We start from the raw sequence: 22,195 nt of genomic DNA, 5'->3' as shown, positions 1-22,195 counted from the left end.
GCATCATCTTCCCTGAGTCAGAAATATCACCCACAGAAAGAAGCTCTCCTTCTTCAGCTTCTGCATATTGTGAGGCAGTATCAGACATAGTTCTTAAAGCGTCAGTATGCTCTGTATTTCGTCTAACTCCAGAGCTATCTCGCTTTCCTCTAAATACAGGTAGTCTGGCTAATACCGCTGACAGTGTATTATCCATGACTGCCGCCATGTCTTGTAAAGTAAACGCTATGGGCGCCCTGGATGTACTTGGCGCCATTTGAGTGTGAGTCCCTTGAGCGGGAGTCAAAGGATCTGACACGTGGGGAGAGTTAGTCGGCATAACTTCCCCCTCGTCAGATTCCTCTGGTGATAAATTTTTTAAAGACAGAATATGATCTTTATTGCTTAAAGTGAAATCAGTACATTTGATACACATTCTAAGAGGGGGTTCCACCATGGCTTTTAAACATAATGAACAAGGAGTTTCCTCTATGTCAGACATGTTTATACAGACTAGCAATGAGACTAGCAAGCTTGGAAAACAATTTAAATCAAGTTAACATGCTTGTTGAGAGTTGCAAGAGAATGACTGGATATGGCAGTGAGGGGAGGAGCTATATAGACAGCTCTGCTGTGGGTGTCCTCTTGCAACTTCCTGTTGGGAATGAGAATATCCCACAAGTAATGGATGATCCGTGGACTGGATACATCTTACAAGAGAAAAGGGGTTTCATGTCCTTTTAATCAAGTGTTATAATGTGTATTTACTGTAAATATTTCACATTCCAATGCTCTGCACATAGCATATCTGTATCTATCTATCTAGTTTTTTTGTCACTTATTTTGCTCCATTGACGATAATACGTCACAATATTTGAAGTTAGGCTTCTTGCGAGTGCAAGCGCGAGCAAAAATTTTTTACTTTTGAACTGTATTATGAGCACTACCCGACGCACGCAAAAAGCTTACCTCTAGCGGAGTTATCACAAGTGCGGGAGCGATAAATAGCGCTCTCCTCGTCAGATGTATTTTTTAAAGTCTCATTAGCTGTGTTAATATTGGCAAAATAAGTGTAAAGTTTTAGTGTCTATAAAACAATTGGAGCTGCCATGTTGTAACTTAGGTTACCTTCTCTGCTGTGGCCAATTAGGGACAGTTACTAATATGTCACTAGAGTGTGCAGCTAATAGCTATGGAAACATAACAGTGTTCTTCACTTTTCTAACAGGAACTGAAAAGCTCACAAATTCAGAATGGAATTACAGGAAAAGGGGACCAAATAAATAATGATAGTATATTGCAGAGGTTTTTTTATATATACGATTTATCACTTTATTTTACCATCTCAAAGTGTGTAATTACCCTTTATATATCACAATATCTAAATGACCTTTTCTGTCACCCACAACAGACGCTTTCTAGCACAAGCTTCTGCATTTATTTTCATACTCTGTTTTTAGTGTCTGTTTTATACATAATTCCTCCAAGGAAAGTTCACTTAATCTTTCAAGTTTTTAATACCTATTTATCCGACTTCTGAACTGTCTCATCATTTTGCTGTTATTGGTACATTTGCCTCTTGATAACTCATTTTCATGCTTGGTATAGACCCCAGCTCTTCTAAAAACTGTACATGACATCAGTTGTCATGGATACTAGCTTTACCTATCGGCACACGCTAGATTTCTATGGACTCAGTGCTGCGTCTTAAAATCAATTTACACTGAAATTCCTAAGCTTAAATGAATGAAAAGCATTAGCTTTATAGATCATATCTACATTTCAGATTTAAATAGCATTGTGTTTAAAATTATATAACCTTTACATTGTAAACTCTTTCAATGTTTAACAAGAGTTCTGTTTATATAATTTGTTTGTTTTTTACTGGCCATACTGACTGCTAATGCTTAAAGGGACAGTCTAGTCAAAATTAAACTTTCATTATTCAGATAGGAGATGTAATTTTAATCAATTTTCCAATTTACTTTTATTATCAAATTTGCTTTTTTCTCTTGTGATTCTTAGTTGAAACTAAACCCAGGTAGGCTCATATGCTAATTTCTAAGCCCTTGAGGGCTGCCTCTTATCACATGTTTTTTAAATTGCTTTTAACAACAAGAGACTGTGGGCCATATAGATAACACTGTCTTCTTTGCACAACACAATGCTAAATGCAACTCAATAGATTTTATATAGTCACAGTCATGTGATCAGGGGGCTGTAAGAAGGTTATTGGATACAAGGTAATCACAGAGGTAAAAAGTGTATTAATATAACTGTGTTGGTTGTACAAAACTGGGGGATGGGTAATAAAGGGATTATCTGTCTTTTAAAACAATAACAATTCTATTGTAGACTGTCCCTTTAAAGGGACATTCCAGCCAAAATTGCATTCCACATGTATGTATTTCAGTTTTGAATAGAAGAATGTTTATAACATACATGCATTAGCAAAAATGCTTCTAATAAAAGCTCAAGCTGTTTTAAGCATGTATTTAAGTATGCACCGTGCACCAGCATTTTAAGCACAGCACTTGCTTAGAGGGCCTAAGGTGCTAGTAGTATCTGGCAATGACTCAATTTGTTAATTGTTGAAATGACACATTATTTAAAATGCTGGTGCACTGAGAATATCTAGCTATGCTTCACATGCACGTGCAGAGAAAAATGTTACAATTAAAGTGGTGATAACTTTTACTTGAAGCATTTTTGCTAATGCATGTATATTGCAAAAGTGTTTCTATTCAAAGATGTAATTCATCTATGTGCATTTACATTTTAACCAGAATGTCCCTTTAATTAAATTGGTGGCTTCTTCAGCATTGAAATAAAATATATGAAAATAAGTTTTCTGAAACATCACTAATTTATTAGGAAGATTAGGAATAATAAAAAAAAAGAAATAACAGTGACATTAAAAACAATACTTCAAAGAAATTAAATTAATGTCCAAAGCTAAACAAAATGAATCCAAAGTATTTTACCCATAATTTTTAAATAATAAGCCCAAACTCTGGTGTTCCACTTATCCTCAAGAATTCTTCTTTTGCACTTCATGAAGTTATTTCAATAATATATAAATGTATAGATAATTATTTATTAAGAAAGTTACTTCTGGTGCACTTTGCTGTATGTGGACATTAAAGGGATACTAAACACAATTTTTTTTGTGTGATTCAAATAGAGCATGCCATTTTAAGCAACTTTCTAATTTACTCCTATTATCAAATGTTCTTCATTCTCTTGGTATTCTTATTTGACAAGCAAGAATGTAAGTTTAGATGCTGGCCCATTTTTTATGAACAACCTGGGTTGTCCTTGCTGATTGGTGGATAAATGAATTCACCAATAAACAAGTGCTGTCCAGGGTGCTGGAGTTTCTTTTTCAAATATAGATAGCAAGAGAATAAAGAAAAATTGATAATAGGAGTAAATTAGAAAGTTGCTTAAAATTGCATGCTCTATCTGAATCACGAAAGAAAAATTTTGGGTTCAGTATCCCTTTAAGTGATTTGTCTATCTAGGTACTAAATTAAACAGACACTACTATTGATGCATTAGAACCATGTACTGACGTTAATACCTTCCCTACAGTTCTTAAATAGAATGCAGTTTAATAAATATTTGCTAAGCTTCTACAGTATATTCACTATACAGGTTTGCTTTACAGAATGGCTAAATAAACATGGTTTCGGTGCATTAAGCATCATTACAAAGTAATGACATAAATGAAATGAAGCAGGATTTTGAACCAGCACAAGGAAGGCAGAGTTTAGTGGAACATAAACAGTTCAGCTGCTTGTAATAATAAATATATAAATATATTGTTTTTAATATGTGCTTTTAATAATATGTATTGTAAATTAAATTGTTGATTAAAGGGACATGAAGCCATTTTTTTTCTCTCATGATAGAGCATGCAATTTTAATCAGTTTTCCATTTCACTTCTATTACCTAATATGATTTGTTCTCTTGGTATTCTTTGTTGAAAAGAATACCTAGGTAAACTCAAGAACAGAAAAGCACTCCTGCAAGCTGCAAGCAAGAATACCTAGGTAAACTCAAGAGCAGAAAAGCACTCCTGGTGGCTGTACACAAATGCCTCTTGTCGTTGGGTCACCTGATGTGTCCAGTTAGATCCCAGTAGTGCTTTGCTGCTCCTTTAACAAAGGATATCAAGAGAATAAACCACATTTTATAACAGAAGTAAATAAGAAATATGTTTAAAAGTGTATGCTCCATCTGAATAGTGACTTTAAAGGGACAGTGCACTGTAAAATTGTTTTTATATGAATGTATTTTCTATGACTTGTTATACCAGCTGCAGAGTATAAAATGTATGAGAAATTGCATTTTCAGGTTTATTTGTGTATATGAAGTAGCTGGTTTTGTGCCTTTAAACCACAACCTATTACAATGGGTTGAGCTTCAGGTAATATCAGATCTCATTATGTTATCACTTTGTGTACACACACTTGCTTCCTTATCTTATATTTGTCTGGAAATCTAAAGCTCAACACATAGAGAGAACAATGGAAATTTGTTTACTTAGGTTATTCAATAGCTGAGACTTCAGTATCAAAGCTTTCAGTATAGGTTGGGATACCACACACTAAATCAGCTATTTCAAAGGCCAAAATAGGGGTAAAGGAGCTACTTGTAAACAATTTAATACACTCCAGCAGGTAAAATGGACCATTAGGAACAATTTAAATGGGAGAAAATATTTGGGTGAACTGTCCCTTTAAGAAGAGATCCTGAATTTCCATATGGTCTTTAAAAGTGCACTTTCCCCAGAGCTGTTGAAGCTCTGGTATGAGTTCCCTTCTTCTAAGTTGTGTTTTAATTAATTGCATAGTGGTGTTAGGCTATAGAGATGTGCAGGGAAGAATATTTAGTTTCTGACAAAATTTACGTCCCGAATATTCAAAGAATACATTTCTCCAGGTATTGGTTCGTTTTTTGTTTAGTTTAAAACTAAACAAAATTTAATTTTTGTTAAACATTTACATTTGTTATTGTTAATCAAATTTTCACCTATAGCTACAATACTTACCCTAATGACGCGGCCAGGGAGCTGGCAAGAAGAGGATCAGTTTAGCGCACTCTCCAGAGCGTGTAAAGGTAAGTATTTAGCCTTTAAAAGTAATTTAAAGGAAACAAATAAATACTGGCGAATTCCATCAATATTTTTTTCATTTTCTTTAAATGTTACTGGTGAATTCATAGGTAAATGTAAAAGAAAATCTGATTTTCGGTACGAATGTGCATTCATACGAGAATGAATGCACATCTCTATTAGACTTTCAATATCCTTCTTACACAGGTTCTGATTTATATGACATTCTATTATTGTTTGTGTTATTGTTATATCTATTTTTTTATTATGCTAATTTATTTTGCTTTCCTTTCCTGTAATTTAAGTCTGAAAATTATTTATTATTTCTGATTTTAACAACTGGAAGTTTACATGCAGGCTTCACATATCTTTTTCTAATTGGCTACAGCAAAGATTATGATATAAGGGACTTTAAAATAAAAATGGTGATTTTGCTAATGTATTACTGTCACTAGCCTTGTCTACTCTAGTCATGAATCTGGGTAAGATCCCCTGAATAAGGGAAGTGGTGGGAGGAGTTTGGCAATTGAAAATCAATTGCAGCATACAAGCTGTTCGAAACATTTTCAGACTCATCTAACAGGTTTTTTTATAGCAAGACTGCAAAAGAAAAAGCAAATATATATATATATATATATATATATATATATATATATATATAAATATAAATGAAAGAGTGCAGGATAGCGCAGGAAAAACAGGGGTAGAAAAACACATAGTCCCAAAGATGGATAAAAAATGAGGTCAGATAGGTTATCTTCTTCACTTTTTCCCCTTTTGGATGTACACTTACTTCCAATGCCCTCAATCGTATGAGGTAAGACTGTAGCAGAATCACAGATGGGCAACTCCCGTGGTATGGATCAGGTTAATAAAGGATCTCTGGAGATTGTAGAATCTTGTCACACTTTACTCATGTAGAAATCCTGCAAACTCTCCAGATACCATATTAATTGGGGTACCTTGCATTCCTATTGGCTGAAATTTTGAAATCAGCCAATAGGATAAGAGCTACTGAAATCTTATTGGCTGATTTGAACAGCCAATAGGATTTCAGTAGCTCTAATCCTATTGGCTGATTTCAAAATGTAAGCCAATAGGAATGCAAGTTACCCCAAATTGAATGTGTTACCTTGCATTCAATTTTCAGTGTATGCTGGAGATTGGATGAAGAGGATCGTTGCCGCTGAAGACTGCCGCTGAGGACTGATGCTGAGAACTGCCACTGAGGACCGCCGCTCCGGATCCGCACATCGGGGAAGACCGCTCCGGATCCGCACATCGGGGAAGACCGCTCTGCACCTTTGCTCCGCACCACCTTCGCACAGGATGAAGATAGAAGATGACGGAGTCGCCTGGAAGAAGACCTTCTCCATCAGACTTCAGGAACGGTGAGTACCTATTTGGGGCTTAGTTTTAGGATTTTTTTTATTTTTTTTTATTTTTAAGATTAGGGTTTTAATGGGCTGTAAAAGAGCTGATTGCCCTTTTAAGGGCAGAAAAAGAGCTAACTGTGCTTTTAAGGGCCTTTAGGGGCAATGGGCAGTTTAGGTTTTTTTAGTGTTAGGTATTTTTCATTTTGGGGGGTTGGTTGGGTGAGGGGTTTTACTGTTAGGGGTAATTGGTAATTTTTGTAAATAAAAGAGCTGTTTTGTTTAACTTAGGGCAATGCCCTACAAAAGGACCTTTTAAGGGCTATTGGTAGTTTAGTATTAGATTAGGGGGTGGTTTTATTTTGTGGGGGATTTTTTATTTTTATAGGGGTATTAGTTTAGGTTTAAATTTTTTTATTTTGGATAGCTTTGTTTTTTCTGGAATTTTACATTTTGTATTTTTAGTAAAATTAGCTTGTGGGCTTAGATTTTTTTTAAACATAGACTACCCTCAGGGCAGACTTATCGCCTAGTAGTAATAATAATAATAATAATAATAGCTGTATTTTTTGATTTAGAGGTGTGATATATTGGAGAATATTTTTTAATGCAATAATATAATCATAAACTGTTATTTTACACTTAAAGGGACACTGAACCCAAATTTTTTCTTCCGTGATTCAGATAGAACATGCAATTTTAAGCAACTTTCTAATTTACTCCTATTAGCAAATGTTCTTCATTCTCTTGGTATCTTTATTTGAAATGCAAGAATGTAAGTTTAGATGCCGGCCATTTTTGGCGAATAACCTGGGTAATTCTTGCTGATTGGTGGATAAATTCATCCACCAATAAAAAAGTGCTGTCCAGAGTTCTGAACCAAAAATAAGCCTAGATGCCTTCTTTTTCAAATAAAGATAGCAAGTGAACGGAGAAAAATTGATAATAGGAGTAAATTAGAAAGTTGCTTAAAATTGCATGCGCTATCTGAATTACAAAAGAAAAATTTGGGTTCAGTGTACCTTTAACATGTGTATAAAAGGATCATACACAGTGGGTTTATTGGTACACTGCAGCCAAAATTGAAATGAATGTAACAAAATCATTTTTGCAGTATACTTATTTTAGGAAAAATTCTCCTAGAGGAACCTTTCTACTGTTTCAGTGACTGGTTTACTGTTCACAGGCATGTGGAGCATAAATTAAGTTATTGCTTGTATGATACAAAACCCTGTATCTGTCTTAGCTGACACACTGTTTAAAATGCTGGTGCACAGAGCACATCTAGGGCCCGATCCAATATGCAGCGTCGCCCGCTAAAGCCGGCGACGCAGAAATTTGCGCTGGTTTGGTATCCTATATACGGCGTAACCTAGAAGTTACGCCCGTATATTTCTGCCGTTGCCCGTAGTTTTTTGGGCCATAGGCAGGTATACCAAACCAGCGCAGTTTGGTATCCAATATACAGCGTAAGGACTTACGTGGCGAAAATGTAGAAATCTTACTCAGTTTTCACCTCGCCACAAAATGCAGCCGTAGTAAGCCTTACGCTGTCAATTTGAGCCCCGTAACTCTCTAAACTGCCTGCTAAATTAAACCTAACACCTAACGCATGCGCAATGTCTATCTACCTGTCAACCGTGATCCCCCGCCGCAATCCCTAATAAAGTTATTAACCCCTAAACCGCCGCTCCCGGACTCCGCCGCCACCTAATAAAGTTATTAACCCCTAAACCGCCGCTCCCGGACCCCGCCGCCACCTAATAAAGTTATTAACCCCTAAACCGCCGTTCCGGACCCCGCCGCCAGCTATATTAAATCTATAACCCCCTAATGTGAGCTCCTACCCCGCCGCCATCTACCTTACCTACCCCCTAAAGTGAGCTCCTACCCCGCCGCCATCTGTTTTAAAAATATTAACCCCTAATCTAATCCCCCTACACCGCTGCCAGATATATTAACTAGATTAACCCCTAATCTAATCCCCCTACACCACCGCCACCTATATTAAATTAATTAACCCCTAATCTAATCCCCCTACACCGCCGCCACCTATTTTAAATTCATTAACCCCTAATCTAATCCCCCTATACTGCCGCCACCTATTTTAAATTCATTAACCCCTAATCAAATCCCCCTATACCGCCGCCACCTATTTTAAATTCATTAACCCCTAATCTAAACCCCCTATACCGCCGCCGCCTATATTAAATTAATTAACCCCTAAAATACTAAACTATCCCTACCACTAAACCTAAGTCTAACCCTACAAATAGCCCTGAAAAGGGCTTTTTGCGTGACATTACCCTAAAGTAAACAGCTCTATTGCCAGCCCTTAAAAGGGCTTTTTGCGGGGCATGCCCCAAAGAAAACAGCTCTTTTACCAGCCCTTAAAAGGGATTTTGGCGGGGCATTGTCACAAAGTAAACAGCTCTTTTGCATCTAAGCTAAATCCCCCTACACCGCCGCCACCTATATTAACTATATTAACCCTAATTATATTAAGGTTAATATAGTTAATATAGTTAGTATATTATATATATTAACTATATTAACCCTAATTATATTAGGGTTAATATAGTTAATATCGTTATTATATTATATATATATATATATATATATATTAAGTATAAATAACCCTATCTAACTCTAACATCCCTAACTAAATTCTTATTAAAATAAATCTAATTAATATTAATATTATTAATTAAACTATTCCTATTTAAATCTAAATACTTACCGATAAAATAAACCCTAAGATAGCTACAATGTAATTAATAATTACATTGTAGCTCTGTTAGGGTTTATATTTATTTTACAGGTAACTTGGTATTTATTTTAACTAGGTACAATAGCTATTAAATAGTTCATAACTATTTAATAGCTACCTAGTTAAAATAATTACCAATTTACCTGTAAAATAAATCCTAACCTAAGTTACAAATACACCTACACTATCAATAAATTAAATAAACTACAAATATCTAAACTAAAATACAATAAAATAAACTAAACTAAATTACAAAAAAAAAACACTAAATAAAAAAAAATAAAAAAAAGATTACAAGATTTTTAAGCTAATTACACCTATTCTAAGCCCCCTAATAAAATAATAAAGCCCCCCAAAATAAAAAAAATTCCCTACCCTATTCTAAATTAAAAAAGTTCAAAGCTCTTTTACCTTACCAGCCCTTAGAAGGGCCTTTTGCGGGGCATGCCCCAAAGAATTCAGCTCTTTTGCATTTAAATAAATATACAATACCCCCCCTACATTACAACCCACCACCCATATACCCCTATTCTAAACTCACCCAAACCCCCCTTAAAAAAACCTTACACTACCCCCCTGAAGATCTCCCTACCTTGTTTTCACCCAGCCGGACCGAACTCTTCATCCGATCCGGGCGATGTCCAATCAAGCGGCAGTGAAGTCTTCTTCCATCCGGGTGATGTCTTCAATCAAGCGGCAGTGAATTCTTCTTCCATCCGGCGATGTCTTCTTCCATCCGGCGATGTCTTCAAGCAAAGCGGCATTTTCAATCTTTTTTCTTCGCTCCTCCGCCGCGGAGCATCCATCCGGCACGACGACTTCCTGACGAATGAGGTTTCTTTAAATGACGTCATCCAAGATGGCATCCGTCGAAATCCGATTGGCTGATAGGATTCTATCAGCCAATCGGAATTAAGGTAGAAAAATCTGATTGGCTGATTGAATTAGCCAATCAGATTCAAATTCAATCCGATTGGCTGAACCAATCAGCCAATCGGATTGAACTTGAATCTGATTGGCTGATTCAATCAGCCAATCAGATTTTTCAACCTTAATTCCGATTGGCTGATAGAATCCTATCAGCCAATCGGAATTCGACGGATGCCATCTTGGATGACGTCATTTAAAGGTACCTCATTCCGCGTTCAGTCGTCGTGTCGGGTGGATGCTCCGCGGCGGAGGAGCGAAGAAAGAAGATTAAAGATGCCGCTTTGCTTGAAGACATCGCCGGATGGAAGAAGACTTCACTGCCGCTTGATTGAAGACATCACCGGATGGAAGAAGACTTCACTGCCGCTTTATTGAAGACATCGCCCAGATGGAAGAAGACTTCACTGCCGCTTGATTGGACATCGCCCGGATCGGACGAAGAGTTCTGCCCGGCTGGGTGAAGACAAGGTAGGGAGATCTTCAGGGGGTAGTGTTAGGTTTTTTTAAGGGGGGTTTGGGTGGGTTTTGAATAGGGGTATGTGGGTGGTGGGTTGTAATGTTGGGGGTGGTATTGAGTTTTTTCTTTACAGTCAAAAGAGCCGTTTTATTTGGGGCATGCCCCGCAAAAGGCCCTTTTAAGGGCTGGTAAGGCAAAAGAGCTGTTAATTTTTTCATTTCGAATAGGGTAGGGAATTTTTTTTATTTTGGGGGATTTATTATTTTATTAGGGGGCTTAGAATAGGTGTAATTAGCTTAAAAATCTTGTAATTATTTTTTTATTTTTTGTAATTTAGTGTTTGTTTTTTTTGGTAATTTAGTTTAGTTTATTTTATTGTATTTTAGTTTAGATATTTGTAGTTTATTTAATTTATTGATAGTGTAGGTGTATTTGTAACTTAGGTTAGGATTTATTTTACAGGTACATTGGTAATTATTTTAACTAGGTAGCTATTAAATAGTTGTTAACTATTTAATAGCTATTGTACCTAGTTAAAATAAATACCAAGTTACCTGTAAAATAAATATAAATCCTAAAATAGCTACAATGTAATTATTAATTACATTGTAGCTATCTTAGGGTTTATTTTATAGGTAAGTATTTAGATTTAAAATAGGAATAGTTTAATTAATAATATTAATATTAATTAGATTTATTTTAATAAGAATTTAGTTAGGGATGTTAGAGTTAGATAGGGTTATTATACTTAATATATATATATATATATATATATATATATATATATATATATATATATATATATATATATATATATATACTAGTGTTAAAGCCCGTGTACACGGGCCAAATATATATATTTTTTTTTTTTATTCCAAAAAATAACATAAGATATAAATATTAAAGTAGACATAAAGTCATATTTTTATTTTTAGTAAATTAAATTAAAATAAAGTTTAATTTGTACATGAATAATATTGTTGCTCTAAATAATACAAAATTACTTCTAACTAATTAAAAATACACAACTTATTTATTTATTTAAAGTATATTTCTTTATAAACAATGTTTTTTGTATAAATTTTATCACTGTTTGGTAATATCTTTCCTTGCTTTGAACTTTGAAGTATCTTAATTTTGACATCAGATGATGTACGAACTCGAGACATTGCAACATAAAGTTGTCCATGACTGAATACTGGTTCTGGAAGAAATATTCCTACTTTGTCTAACGTTTGACCTTGTGATTTGTTGATGGTCATTGCAAATGCAAGTTTGATTGGAAACTGTCTCCTTCGTAAAATGAATGGTAGTTCAGTGTTGGCAGGGGCTAAATCTATTCTCGGAATAAACACTATTTGTTTTTTTGCTGTTCCTGTGAGTACTTCTGCAATTAATAGATTTGGCTTAAGATCTTTAACTATCAATCTTGTTCCATTGCACAGACCTTTTTTTGTGTTCAGATTTCTGAGCAACATAATAATACTTCCCAATTTTATTTTTAACTTATGAAGAGGCATTCCTGATGGAGCTAATTCGTTTAGAAACTCTATGGGATAGTTTTGTGCATCTTCATCTGTCTGATCATCAATTGAATCTGAACTCAGATATATTTTTTCCTCACCATCGAGTATATTTAATACATGCTCATTAATTTGATCAACATGACAATTTTTCGTACACAAAATGGCCTTTTTTGAAAAACTGTGAAGATCAGATGGAAGAATTTTTTTTCCAAAAATTTCAGATATGATACAATCATTGCATATTAATTTGGAAGGGATCTCAACTAAATCCTCAGGAAGGCCCTCTGAATTATTTAATGAACCCTGTCCTAATTTTAGTAGCCAATTGCTAAATTCTGGATCCACTGAACGCACATTATTCTTCAATTGTAAAATTTTAAATTTATCCCAGTGATCATAGAACTTTATAGTAGCTTCCACAATAGCAGTTCTATTGCAATGAGGAAGAACTGGGAGTGTTTGTCTGAAGTCTCCACCAAGGAGTATAACTTTTCCACCAAATGGCTTATTGTTCTGCATAATTTCCTGAAGAAGGTTATTGACACATTTTAGAGCTATACCGGGTGTCATTGAGGCCTCATCCCAAATAAGCAATTTAGCATTACGTATGAACTCTGCATCTTTTGAAGTCATTCTCATATTTGATGTTGATGTTTCCAGTAATGGAATTGGAAGCTTAAACTGTGAATGGTAAGTTCTGCCACCATCAAGTAGATTAGCTGCTATTCCTGTAGAGGCAACAGGAAGAACTCCATCTGTGCGTCCACGTAAAGTACTCAATAATGTTTTATATAAATAAGTCTTGCCACTTCCACCAGGTCCATCAATAAAAAAACATCTGTGTGGTAAATTTTCATTATCAATTGCAGACATTACATTGTCAAATGCAGCTTTTTGCTCGATGTTTAATGCTTCTTGAAGTTGTGCTCCAACTTGTGCTTCCAAGTGTGTAACATAGTTGAATTGCATTTCTGGAATGAAGTTTGATGGATTGGGTAGTCCAAAATCTTCACAACGTTTACTATGCAATATGAGAACATTTTGAATATCTGTTAATGCCAAATTTTTGCAAATTTTGCAATCATCAATGTGGTCTTCATGACGTGAATAATCTTCATAAAGATCATGTTTGTATTTTTCAAAGAGTTGTGGGACATTAGGTGGGACAACAAATATACACAAATAAGCAAACAGTTCCCTCATTTGTTTAGGCATTTGTTGAGATGCTGATTCGTTAAGTGTAAGATCCCATGTAGCGTCGTCATCTAAAAGTGAAAGCTTTTGGGCAGCTTCTTTGAATGTGTGACAAACTTGTCCATTAACAGTTCGTAAGTCCTTAAAGGATATTGCTCCTTTTAAGTGCAAGAGCAATAACCTCAAACAAAATCTCTCCAAATCTGATGAAATATTTACATTATACAATCTGCCAATTGTTGTATCTGCTCCTCTTTGTCTTGGATTCCACTTACGGTTTTTTACATCAAATACAAAATGTTGAGGAATGTCAGAGTAAAAAAGTTCACGTGCCGCATTATTATCCACATTCAACTTAAAGTATGCTGTCAAAGTGGTATCCCTGTCTTGTGCCTTTTCTGCAGCTAATTGTATGTTTTCATTATGGAAATATACATCTTGTTCGCCTGGAAGATGAACTTGAAGTCTTATTATTGTATGTGTTTGATGGTGCATCAAAAAACCATACAACCTCCAAACAGCTTCAGGAGCACTGACATATCTTGTGTCCAAAAAATTTTGAATTTCATCATGCTGTAGTGTATTTTGTTCGTTAATTGAAATATTTGCACAATCGTAACCTTTATATACATATTTGAAGAGATATTTAACACTTTTAACAGAAACACAACTCTCTACATTTATATGGCAGTTGTATTTCAAGCAGAAGTATGGGCTATATGGAACTACCCATGAGTTGTCAATTTTTTTCCCTTTGACAATTACAGTGGTGTCATTTTTTTTGTCTACGATATCGCGGATATCCATCAACATTAATTAAAGTTTCTTTTTGAAAATTTTTTGGAAAATTCTTGCTGCAATTACCATCAACCATGCATGGAGAATTTAAATTATGTTCTCCACATGGACCATGTATCATATGCTTTATTACAATAGCATGTAGTCTTGGATAAATCTGTTCATCAGGAATTTCAGCTGATATAAAAGTGTCAATGGTTTCAGCATCATTTGGCTTGTCTTCGGCTTTCAATATTAAAAGGATATGAGCATGTGGTAATCCTCTTTTTTGAAACTCTATTACATGCACTTTTGCGCAAGGACTTCCAAGAACATGTTTGTTCAAGATATCATTCAAAAGAGAATTTAATTTGAGATTGAAAACTCTTGCTACCAAATCTGGTCTGAACTCCACTGCTTGACCTTCTAATAGGTTATCAAGTATCTCAGGCCATTTAGGGTTGCAGGTCATGGTGATGAAGTAATCCGGTTTTCCATATTTTCTAACAATGGCCATAGCATCATGGTAGTTTTGGGCCATATTTCGTGGACTTCCCTGAAAAGATGATGGCAAAATAACTGCTTTACCAGGCATCAGGCCCTGTGCAGCAGCCTCACTTTGAATGTAATCCATTAATCCTGTATATTTTTCAATGCGAAGATTAGATTGATTTTGACGGATATAGTTGAGTCTGTTGGCCTCAGTCTTGACATAAGCATCAACAAAGTACTGCTGCGTCAACTTGCCAGCACTAAGGAAAGGATTGAATTGATCCCTAATTGAAATTCTGTAAGAGTAGTATTTCATTTGGCTAACTCTTATCCTTGGATTGGTGGTTACTCTTCTTTGTACATCACTAATTGATGTTGGCCTGTAGTTAAGAGCAATATTGGAACCCCAACTTTGGTCCCCATATGGAAACAACAAAGGATACAGCAATGGTTCAAGATTAGGATCTAAAACACTTATTCTTTCAGTTTTTTTTGTTTGATCTGTAGATCGGCAATGAATAAGAAGGTCACGTTCAAGAGGAGGTTCACCATCAGAATTTTGGAAAATAACAGCAACCTCATTAACTCTTTGTACGTTATATCTTCGGTAATCTGATGTTCTGTCCTGCAGAATTACCATTGAAACTTTAGAATTTTGAACTCCATTTAAAGATGCTTCATGGATGCATTCTTGCTCTACCTCATAGAGCATTTTACATGCTTTTGCAAAAGGGTTATACTGACACATATATGAACTTAACTCCCTCAAAAGTTCAATGTGACATCCTGAATTTTCTTTTAGTGCTGCTCGTTGGTCCGCAGCTTCCTCAGGACTCAAAATGTAGAGTTGTGCAAATTTGCGTTGATCATCATTTTCTGGATGCAAAGCACCAGATCGGTGATAAATTTGGCCATTTATTCTAAAACAGTATGGGCCATATCCTGGAGGTGGTGCAATGTTTGCTCCCATTGATGCAAACGCCAATGCACTATTTATAGAACGGATATTTTGCATAAAATTATTTGAATGTGTGTGTTGTCCAGTCATTAGTTGTTGGATCAGTGGTGAAATTTGTATATGAGGTAATGTTATTTTTCCTTTATTGCAGCATTTATTAAAAAGCTTATCGCTTGGTTGTTCCTCTGGAAAATGCTTTGCCATGCAAAATGTGCAATAAACATTAAGTTGACCACATGTGTGCATCGGAACATTGTCTTCATTAAATAGTGAATGGTTATAACTTTTGTTATATTGATTAGTGATAGTGATGTTAGAACTTTTTTTTTTTTTTTTTCTACGTGCAGCAGAACGTGATCTTTGCATGTCCAGTTGGACACATTTTTCCTGAGCAGTCATATTGGCCCTACAAATGCGTTTTTTTGAAGAATCCTTTTTGCGTAGAATTACCCTTTGTTGTTCAGTCATATGTGTCCGTCGTATACGTTGAGTTTCTTTTCTTCTGCGTTTAACGTTTTCTGCATCTTCCTGTGTTAAAATTCTTTTAGGAGGCATTCTTCTATTTTTATGTTTATGCAGCAGTCTTTAGTTTGTTTTAAATATTTTTTTTTTTTTATGCACGTCTTTGTAGTTACTTTTTTTTATGCAGTATATATGTTTTTTAAGGTTTATTATTATTAGGCACTCTTTATTGCCTTTTTTATGCTGTATATATATGTTTTTTTAAATAGGTTTGTTATAATGCTGCTTATTTAGTATTAAGCACTCTTTATTGCCTTTTTTATGTTGTATATATATTTTTTTTTTAATAAATGTTTTATAATGCTGCTTATGTAGTATTAGGCACTCTTTATTTTCTTTTTTATGCAGTTTATGCAGTGTCTTTATTTGTTTTAGGCATTCTTTTAGGCACTCTCTTTGTTAGATTGGCTGTCTTTTTTTTGTATTAGGCAATGTTAGGACAATCTTTATTTTGTTTAACAAAGTCTTATGCACTCTTTACTTTGTTTTATACACTTTTTATTTTCTTTTTGGCAGTGTTTTTTTTTTTTTAATGCAGTCTTAGGCACTCTTTATTTTGTTCTAGACATTAGGCGTGTTTGTCACTCTTTACTTTGTTTTTATTATGCCCTTTTTTTATATTTTTTTTTTTTATGCAGTATATATGTTTTTTTACGGTTTATTAGTATTAGGCACTCTTTGTGGGCTTTTTTATACAGTATATATATTTTTTCTTCAAAAAGTTTGTTATAATGCTGCTTATGTAGTTTTAGGCACTCTTGATTGCCTTTTTATGCAGTATACATGTTTTTTACGGTTTCTTATTAACTTTGTTTTTTGCTGTCTTAATTTTGGTTCATGCAGTCTTAGGCACTCTTTATTTTCTTGTAGACATTAGGCGTGTTTGTCAGTCTTTACTTTGTTTTAAACACTCTTTTTTTTGTATTATGTCCTTTTTTTAAGACACTTTTTTTATACAGTATATATGTTTTTATATGTTTTGTTAAAAAGGTTGATTAAAATTCAGCTTATGTAGTATTAGGCACTCTTTATTTTCTTTTTTATGCAGTTTATGCAGTGTCTTTATTTGTTTTAGGCAGTCTTTTAGGCACTCTCTTTGTTAGATCGGCTGTCTTTTTTTTGTATTAGTCAATGTTAGGACAATTTTTATTTTGTTTAACAAAGTCTTATGCACTCTTTACTTTGTTTTATACACTTTTTATTTTCTTTTTGGCAGTGTTTTTTTTTTTTAATGCAGTCTTAGGCACTCTTTATTTTGTTGTAGACATTAGGCGTGTTTTTTTCACTCTTTACTTTGTTTTTATTATGCACTTTTTTTATACACTTGTTTTTTATGCAGTATATATGTTTTTTACGGTTTATTAGTATTAGGCACTCTTTGTGGGCTTTTTTATACAGTATAATGCTGCTTATGTAGTATTAGGCACTCTTGATTGCCTTTTTATGCAGTATATATGTTTTAAACGGTTTCTTATTAACTTTTTTTTTTGCTGTCTTAATTTTGGTTCATGCAGTCTTAGGCACTCTTTATTTTCTTGTAGACATTAGGCGTGTTTGTCACTCTTTAATTTGTTTTAAACACTCTTTTTTTTGTATTATGTCCTTTTTTTAAGACACTTTTTTTATACAGTATATATGTTTTTATATGTTTTCTTAAAAAGGTTGATTAAAATTCAGCTTATGTAGTATTAGGCACTCTTTATTGGCTTTTTTATGCAGTATATATGTTTTTTTTTACAAAGGGTTAATTATAATGCTGCTTATGTAGTATTAGGCACTCTTTATTGCCTTTTTTATGCAGTATATATGTTTTTTTTTCAAAGAGTTTATTATAATGCTGCTTATGTAGTATTAGGCTATTTTTTTGCCTTTTTTATTCTGTATATATGTTTTTTAAAAAATGTTTCTTATAATGCTGCTTATGTAGTATTAGGCACTCTTTATTGGCTTTTTTATGCAGTATATATGTTTCTTTGTTTTTCAAAGGGTTTATTATAATGCTGCTTATGTAGTATTAGGCGCTCTTTATTTCCTTTTTTTTTAATTTTTATAGAGACTTTTTATATGTGCAGTGCAGCACAGTGTTGAGCTCTTTTATGAGCTTATGACTAAAATATTTTTTTTCTATGTGCTGTTAGCACAGTGTTGTGCTCTTTTATGAGCCTATTAATCCTTTTTTATTTTTAAATGCTAAAATTTTGTTTTTTGATCCTATTAAGTTTTTTTTGAAACAACTATGTTGTGGTATGTAGCACATGCATAAGTCCTGAGCCTATTATTCCTTTTTTTGTATGTGCTGTTAGCACAGTGTTGGTGTCTTCTATGAGGCTAATATTTTTTTTTTTTGTATGTGCTGTTAGCACAGTGTTGTGCTCTTGTAAGAGGCTATTAAAGAGCAAATGTGAGGTTTTTTTTTTAAACTAAAAAGCTTTTTTTTTTTTTTTTTTTTTTTTTATGCAGAGCTTTCAAATAATGTCAGTGCCAGTGAGGTAATTTTTTTCCTGAGGGCATTAAATTTGAAGACCCAATTATTTTAAAGTAAAGTAAAGAAGTTCAATAGGCAATTCTTTTTTGTTGAGGTAATTTTTTTCCTGAGGGCATTAAATTTGAAGACCCAATTTTTTTAAAGTAAAGTAAAGAGGTTCAATAGGCAATTCTTTTATAGTAAAGATTTTTTTTTTTTTGTTGAGGTAATTTTTTTCCTGAGGGCATTAAATTTGAAGACCCAATTATTTTAAAGTAAAGTAAAGAGGTTCAATAGGCAATTCTTTGATAGTAATTTTTTTTTTGTTTTTTTGTTGAGGTAATTTTTTTTTCCTGAGGGCATTAAATTTGAATACCCAATTATTTACTAAAGTAAAGAGGTTCAATAGGCAATTCTTTTAAAGTAAAGAGGTTTTTTTTTTTTGCGGAGCTTTGAAATGTAGACCTTTCTTATTGGCAGTGCAATAGAAATGCGCAATGTATTATGGCTCGCGACGCTTTTATTAAGGGTTGCGTGCGCGTGGGTTCGCGTGCGCGTGCGCATGCGCATGAAGTGTGTTGTTGGCTTGGCGTGCGCATGCGCGTTCGCTTTGCTATGGGGGGCATTGCTAAGGCTAACGTTGTTGGCTTAGCGTGCGCATGCGCTAGACGGCTAAGGTTGGCGTGCGCGTGCGGGGGGGCAAAGTAGGCTAATGGGGCTCAAAAGGTGCGCGTGCGCGTGCGCGTGCGGGGGGCTCAAATGGCTAATGGGGCTCAAAAGGTTCGCGTGCGTGCGCGGGGCTCAAATCAAAGTGAGGGGTAAGTGCTTCAGGGGCTCAAATCAATGTGTGAGGGGTAAGTGCTTCAGGGGCTCAATAGTGTGTGTGCGGTAATGGCTAATGGGGCTCAAAAGGTGCGCGTGCGCGTGCGGGAGGCTCAAATGGCTAATGGGGCTCAAAAGGATCGCGTGCGCGGGGCTCAAATCAAAGTGAGGGGTAAGTGCTTCAGGGGCTGAAATCAATTTTTTGTTAATGTGTGAGGGGTAAGTGCTTCAGGGGCTCAATAGTAGGGGCTCAATAGTGTGTGTGCGGTAATGTTCGCGTGCGCGTGCGGGGGCTCAAAGGGTTGCGCGTGCGAACAGCTGGCCAAGGGTGCGCGTGCAGCGGCAAGAGTTTGTCTGAACTGCGCATGACGGCTTCAGACAAACTCTTGTCTTTTATAATATAGGATATAATATAATAACTATATTAACTATATTAACCCTAATATAATTAGGGTTAATATAGTTAATATATATAATATACTAACTATTTGAACTATATTAACCCTAATATAATTAGCGTTAATATAGTTAATATAAGTGGCGGCGGTGTAGGGGGATTAGATTAGGGGGTAATACATTTATTATAGGTGGCGGCGGTGTAGGGGGATTTAGCTTAGATGCAAAAGAGCTGTTTACTTTGTGACAATGCCCTGCCAAAAGCCCTTTTAAGGGCTGGTAAAAGAGCTGTTTTCTTTGGGGCATGCCCCGCAAAAAGCCCTTTTAAGGGCTGGCAATAGAGCTGTTTACTTTGGGGTAATGTCACGCAAAAAGCCCTTTTCAGGGCTATTTGTAGGGTTAGACTTAGGTTTAGTGGTAGGGATAGTTTAGTATTTTAGGGGTTAATTAATTTAATATAGGCGGCGGCGGTGGTATAGGGGGATTAGATTAGGGGTTAATGAATTTAAAATAAGTGGCGGCGGTATAGGGGGATTAGATTAGGGGTTAAGGAATTTAAAATAGGTGGCGGCGGTATAGGGGGATTAGATTAGGGGTTAATTAATTTAAAATAGGTGGTGGCGGTGTAGGGGGATTAGATTAGGGGTTAATCTAGTTAATATAGCTGGCGGCGGTGTAGGAGGATTAGATTAGGGGTTAATGTGTTTAATATAGGCCGGGGCGGTGTAGGGGGATTAAATTAGGGGTTAATATTTTTAAAATAGATGGCGGTGGGGTAGGAGCTCACTTTAGGGGGTAGGTAAGGTAGATGGTGGCGGGGTAGGGGCTCACATTAGGGGGTTATAGATTTAATATAGCTGGTGGCGGGGTCTGGGAGCGGCGGTTTAGGGGTTAATAACTTTATTAGGTGGCGGCGGGGTCCGGGAGCTGCGGTATAGGGGTTAATACATTTTTTATTGTTAGGATAGTGAGGGGGGATAGCGGATAGAGGGTTAGACATGTCAGGCTATGTTAGGTAGGCGTGTTAGACAGTGCAGGTGATTTTATAACTTTAGTCAGGTTTTGTAGACGCCGGCAGTTTCTAAAGTGCCGTAAGTCACTGGTGACTCCAGAAATTTGTACTTACGCAGATTTCTGGACATCGCTGGTTTGTCAGACTTACGGCACTTTAGCCTCTGACAGCGCCGTATATAGGATAGCTCGAGTTGCGAGCTGAAACTGCGGGCGGCGGGGGTTACCTCGCTTGCGCTGCAAACTACGATCTTTATCGGATCGCGCCCCTAGATATACTTCAAATGCTGATGAAATGATGATATATTTTACTGGTAACATTTTTGCTATTATAAGTATATTGTATCAGTTATTATATTCAAAACTGTTCCTTGAACTCTACTTTTAACTTATTTCATGTACCCAAAATTTACCAGTGATTTATAAACAGCTGCTGTTTTTTCAGCTTTAGAAAAGTAGTTTTAAAATATAGTTTTCTTTCACAAGAGTATTCAAACATTACTGCTGTTTTCAGTTTGAAAATTGATGTCAATGCATTAGTTTTCGTCTTTGTTGACTTATATTCAAAAATATGTTTTAATCAGGTTATAATATTACTGTATACTAATACATGAACCAGAAAAAAATAAAGGAGAGGAGGAAACTCGGGGGTATTTATGTTACAGTATATTACAGAATGAAAATTATATGTAATTTCCCTAAAAAAAAAAAATCAGCAATCCATAATATTTAAAAAATATGTAATAATTCAGTTGTAACTGCCAAGTTAAAGTGAAGGTAAACTTTGATGAATAAGAGCCCGTTTTTTAAAAATACTATTAAAAACAGGGGCACTTTCATTCATCAAAGTTTACAAAGCAGCCATTTTGATTAAAAAAACTTACCTTTTTTTTTCACAGCCAGAGCAGCTTCCCCCTCCTGGAAATCCTCTCTTCACACGTCAGCAATGACTAATCCGGCTTCCTCCAATCACAGCATGGTCTCAGGCAATAACCACCATGGGGGGAAAAGCCGTGATTAAAGGAAACTGGATGAATCAATGCTAACGTGTGAAGAGAATCTTTATCTTTATCATTTGTTGCTGCAAATATTTTGAAAGTTCACACCGCTGGCAATAGGCATGGACAAAGGCTGTGGCCGACATTTTCTAAATTACAGACCATAGTAAAGGACACCAAGGTACATTTCAAATAAAAACATAAAAAAACACTCTCTTTACCGTGAGGGTAGTGGATGCATGGTGGAATAGCCATCCAGCAGAAGTGGTAGAGACAGTGAAGGAGCTTAAAAATGCATGGGATAGGCATAAGGCTATGCTAGGTATACAATAACAACAGGAACTAATAAAAGTATTCAGAAAATTGGGCAGACTAGATGGGCCGAATGGTTATTATCTGCCAACAC

General features: G+C 35.3%; 1 protein-coding gene across 1 annotated transcript in view; it reads right to left on the bottom strand.

Moving 5' to 3' along the window:
• LOC128664321 (uncharacterized) overlaps positions 1-16,719 on the bottom strand; it is a 28,514-nt gene extending 11,795 nt beyond the window's left edge. Inside the window, 2 exon segments of the mRNA XM_053719161.1 lie at positions 11,720-14,132; positions 14,134-16,719. Coding sequence (XP_053575136.1) covers positions 11,720-14,132; positions 14,134-16,131 — 4,411 coding nt within the window. The 5' untranslated portion in view covers positions 16,132-16,719.
• Positions 16,720-22,195: the final 5,476 nt, after the last annotated feature.

Source organism: Bombina bombina, chromosome 6 (genome assembly GCF_027579735.1).
Source record: "Bombina bombina isolate aBomBom1 chromosome 6, aBomBom1.pri, whole genome shotgun sequence".
NCBI lineage: Eukaryota > Metazoa > Chordata > Amphibia > Anura > Bombinatoridae > Bombina > Bombina bombina.
The sequence above is the reverse complement of the archived record's forward strand: the minus strand, read 5'-3'. Positions and strand labels throughout refer to the sequence as shown.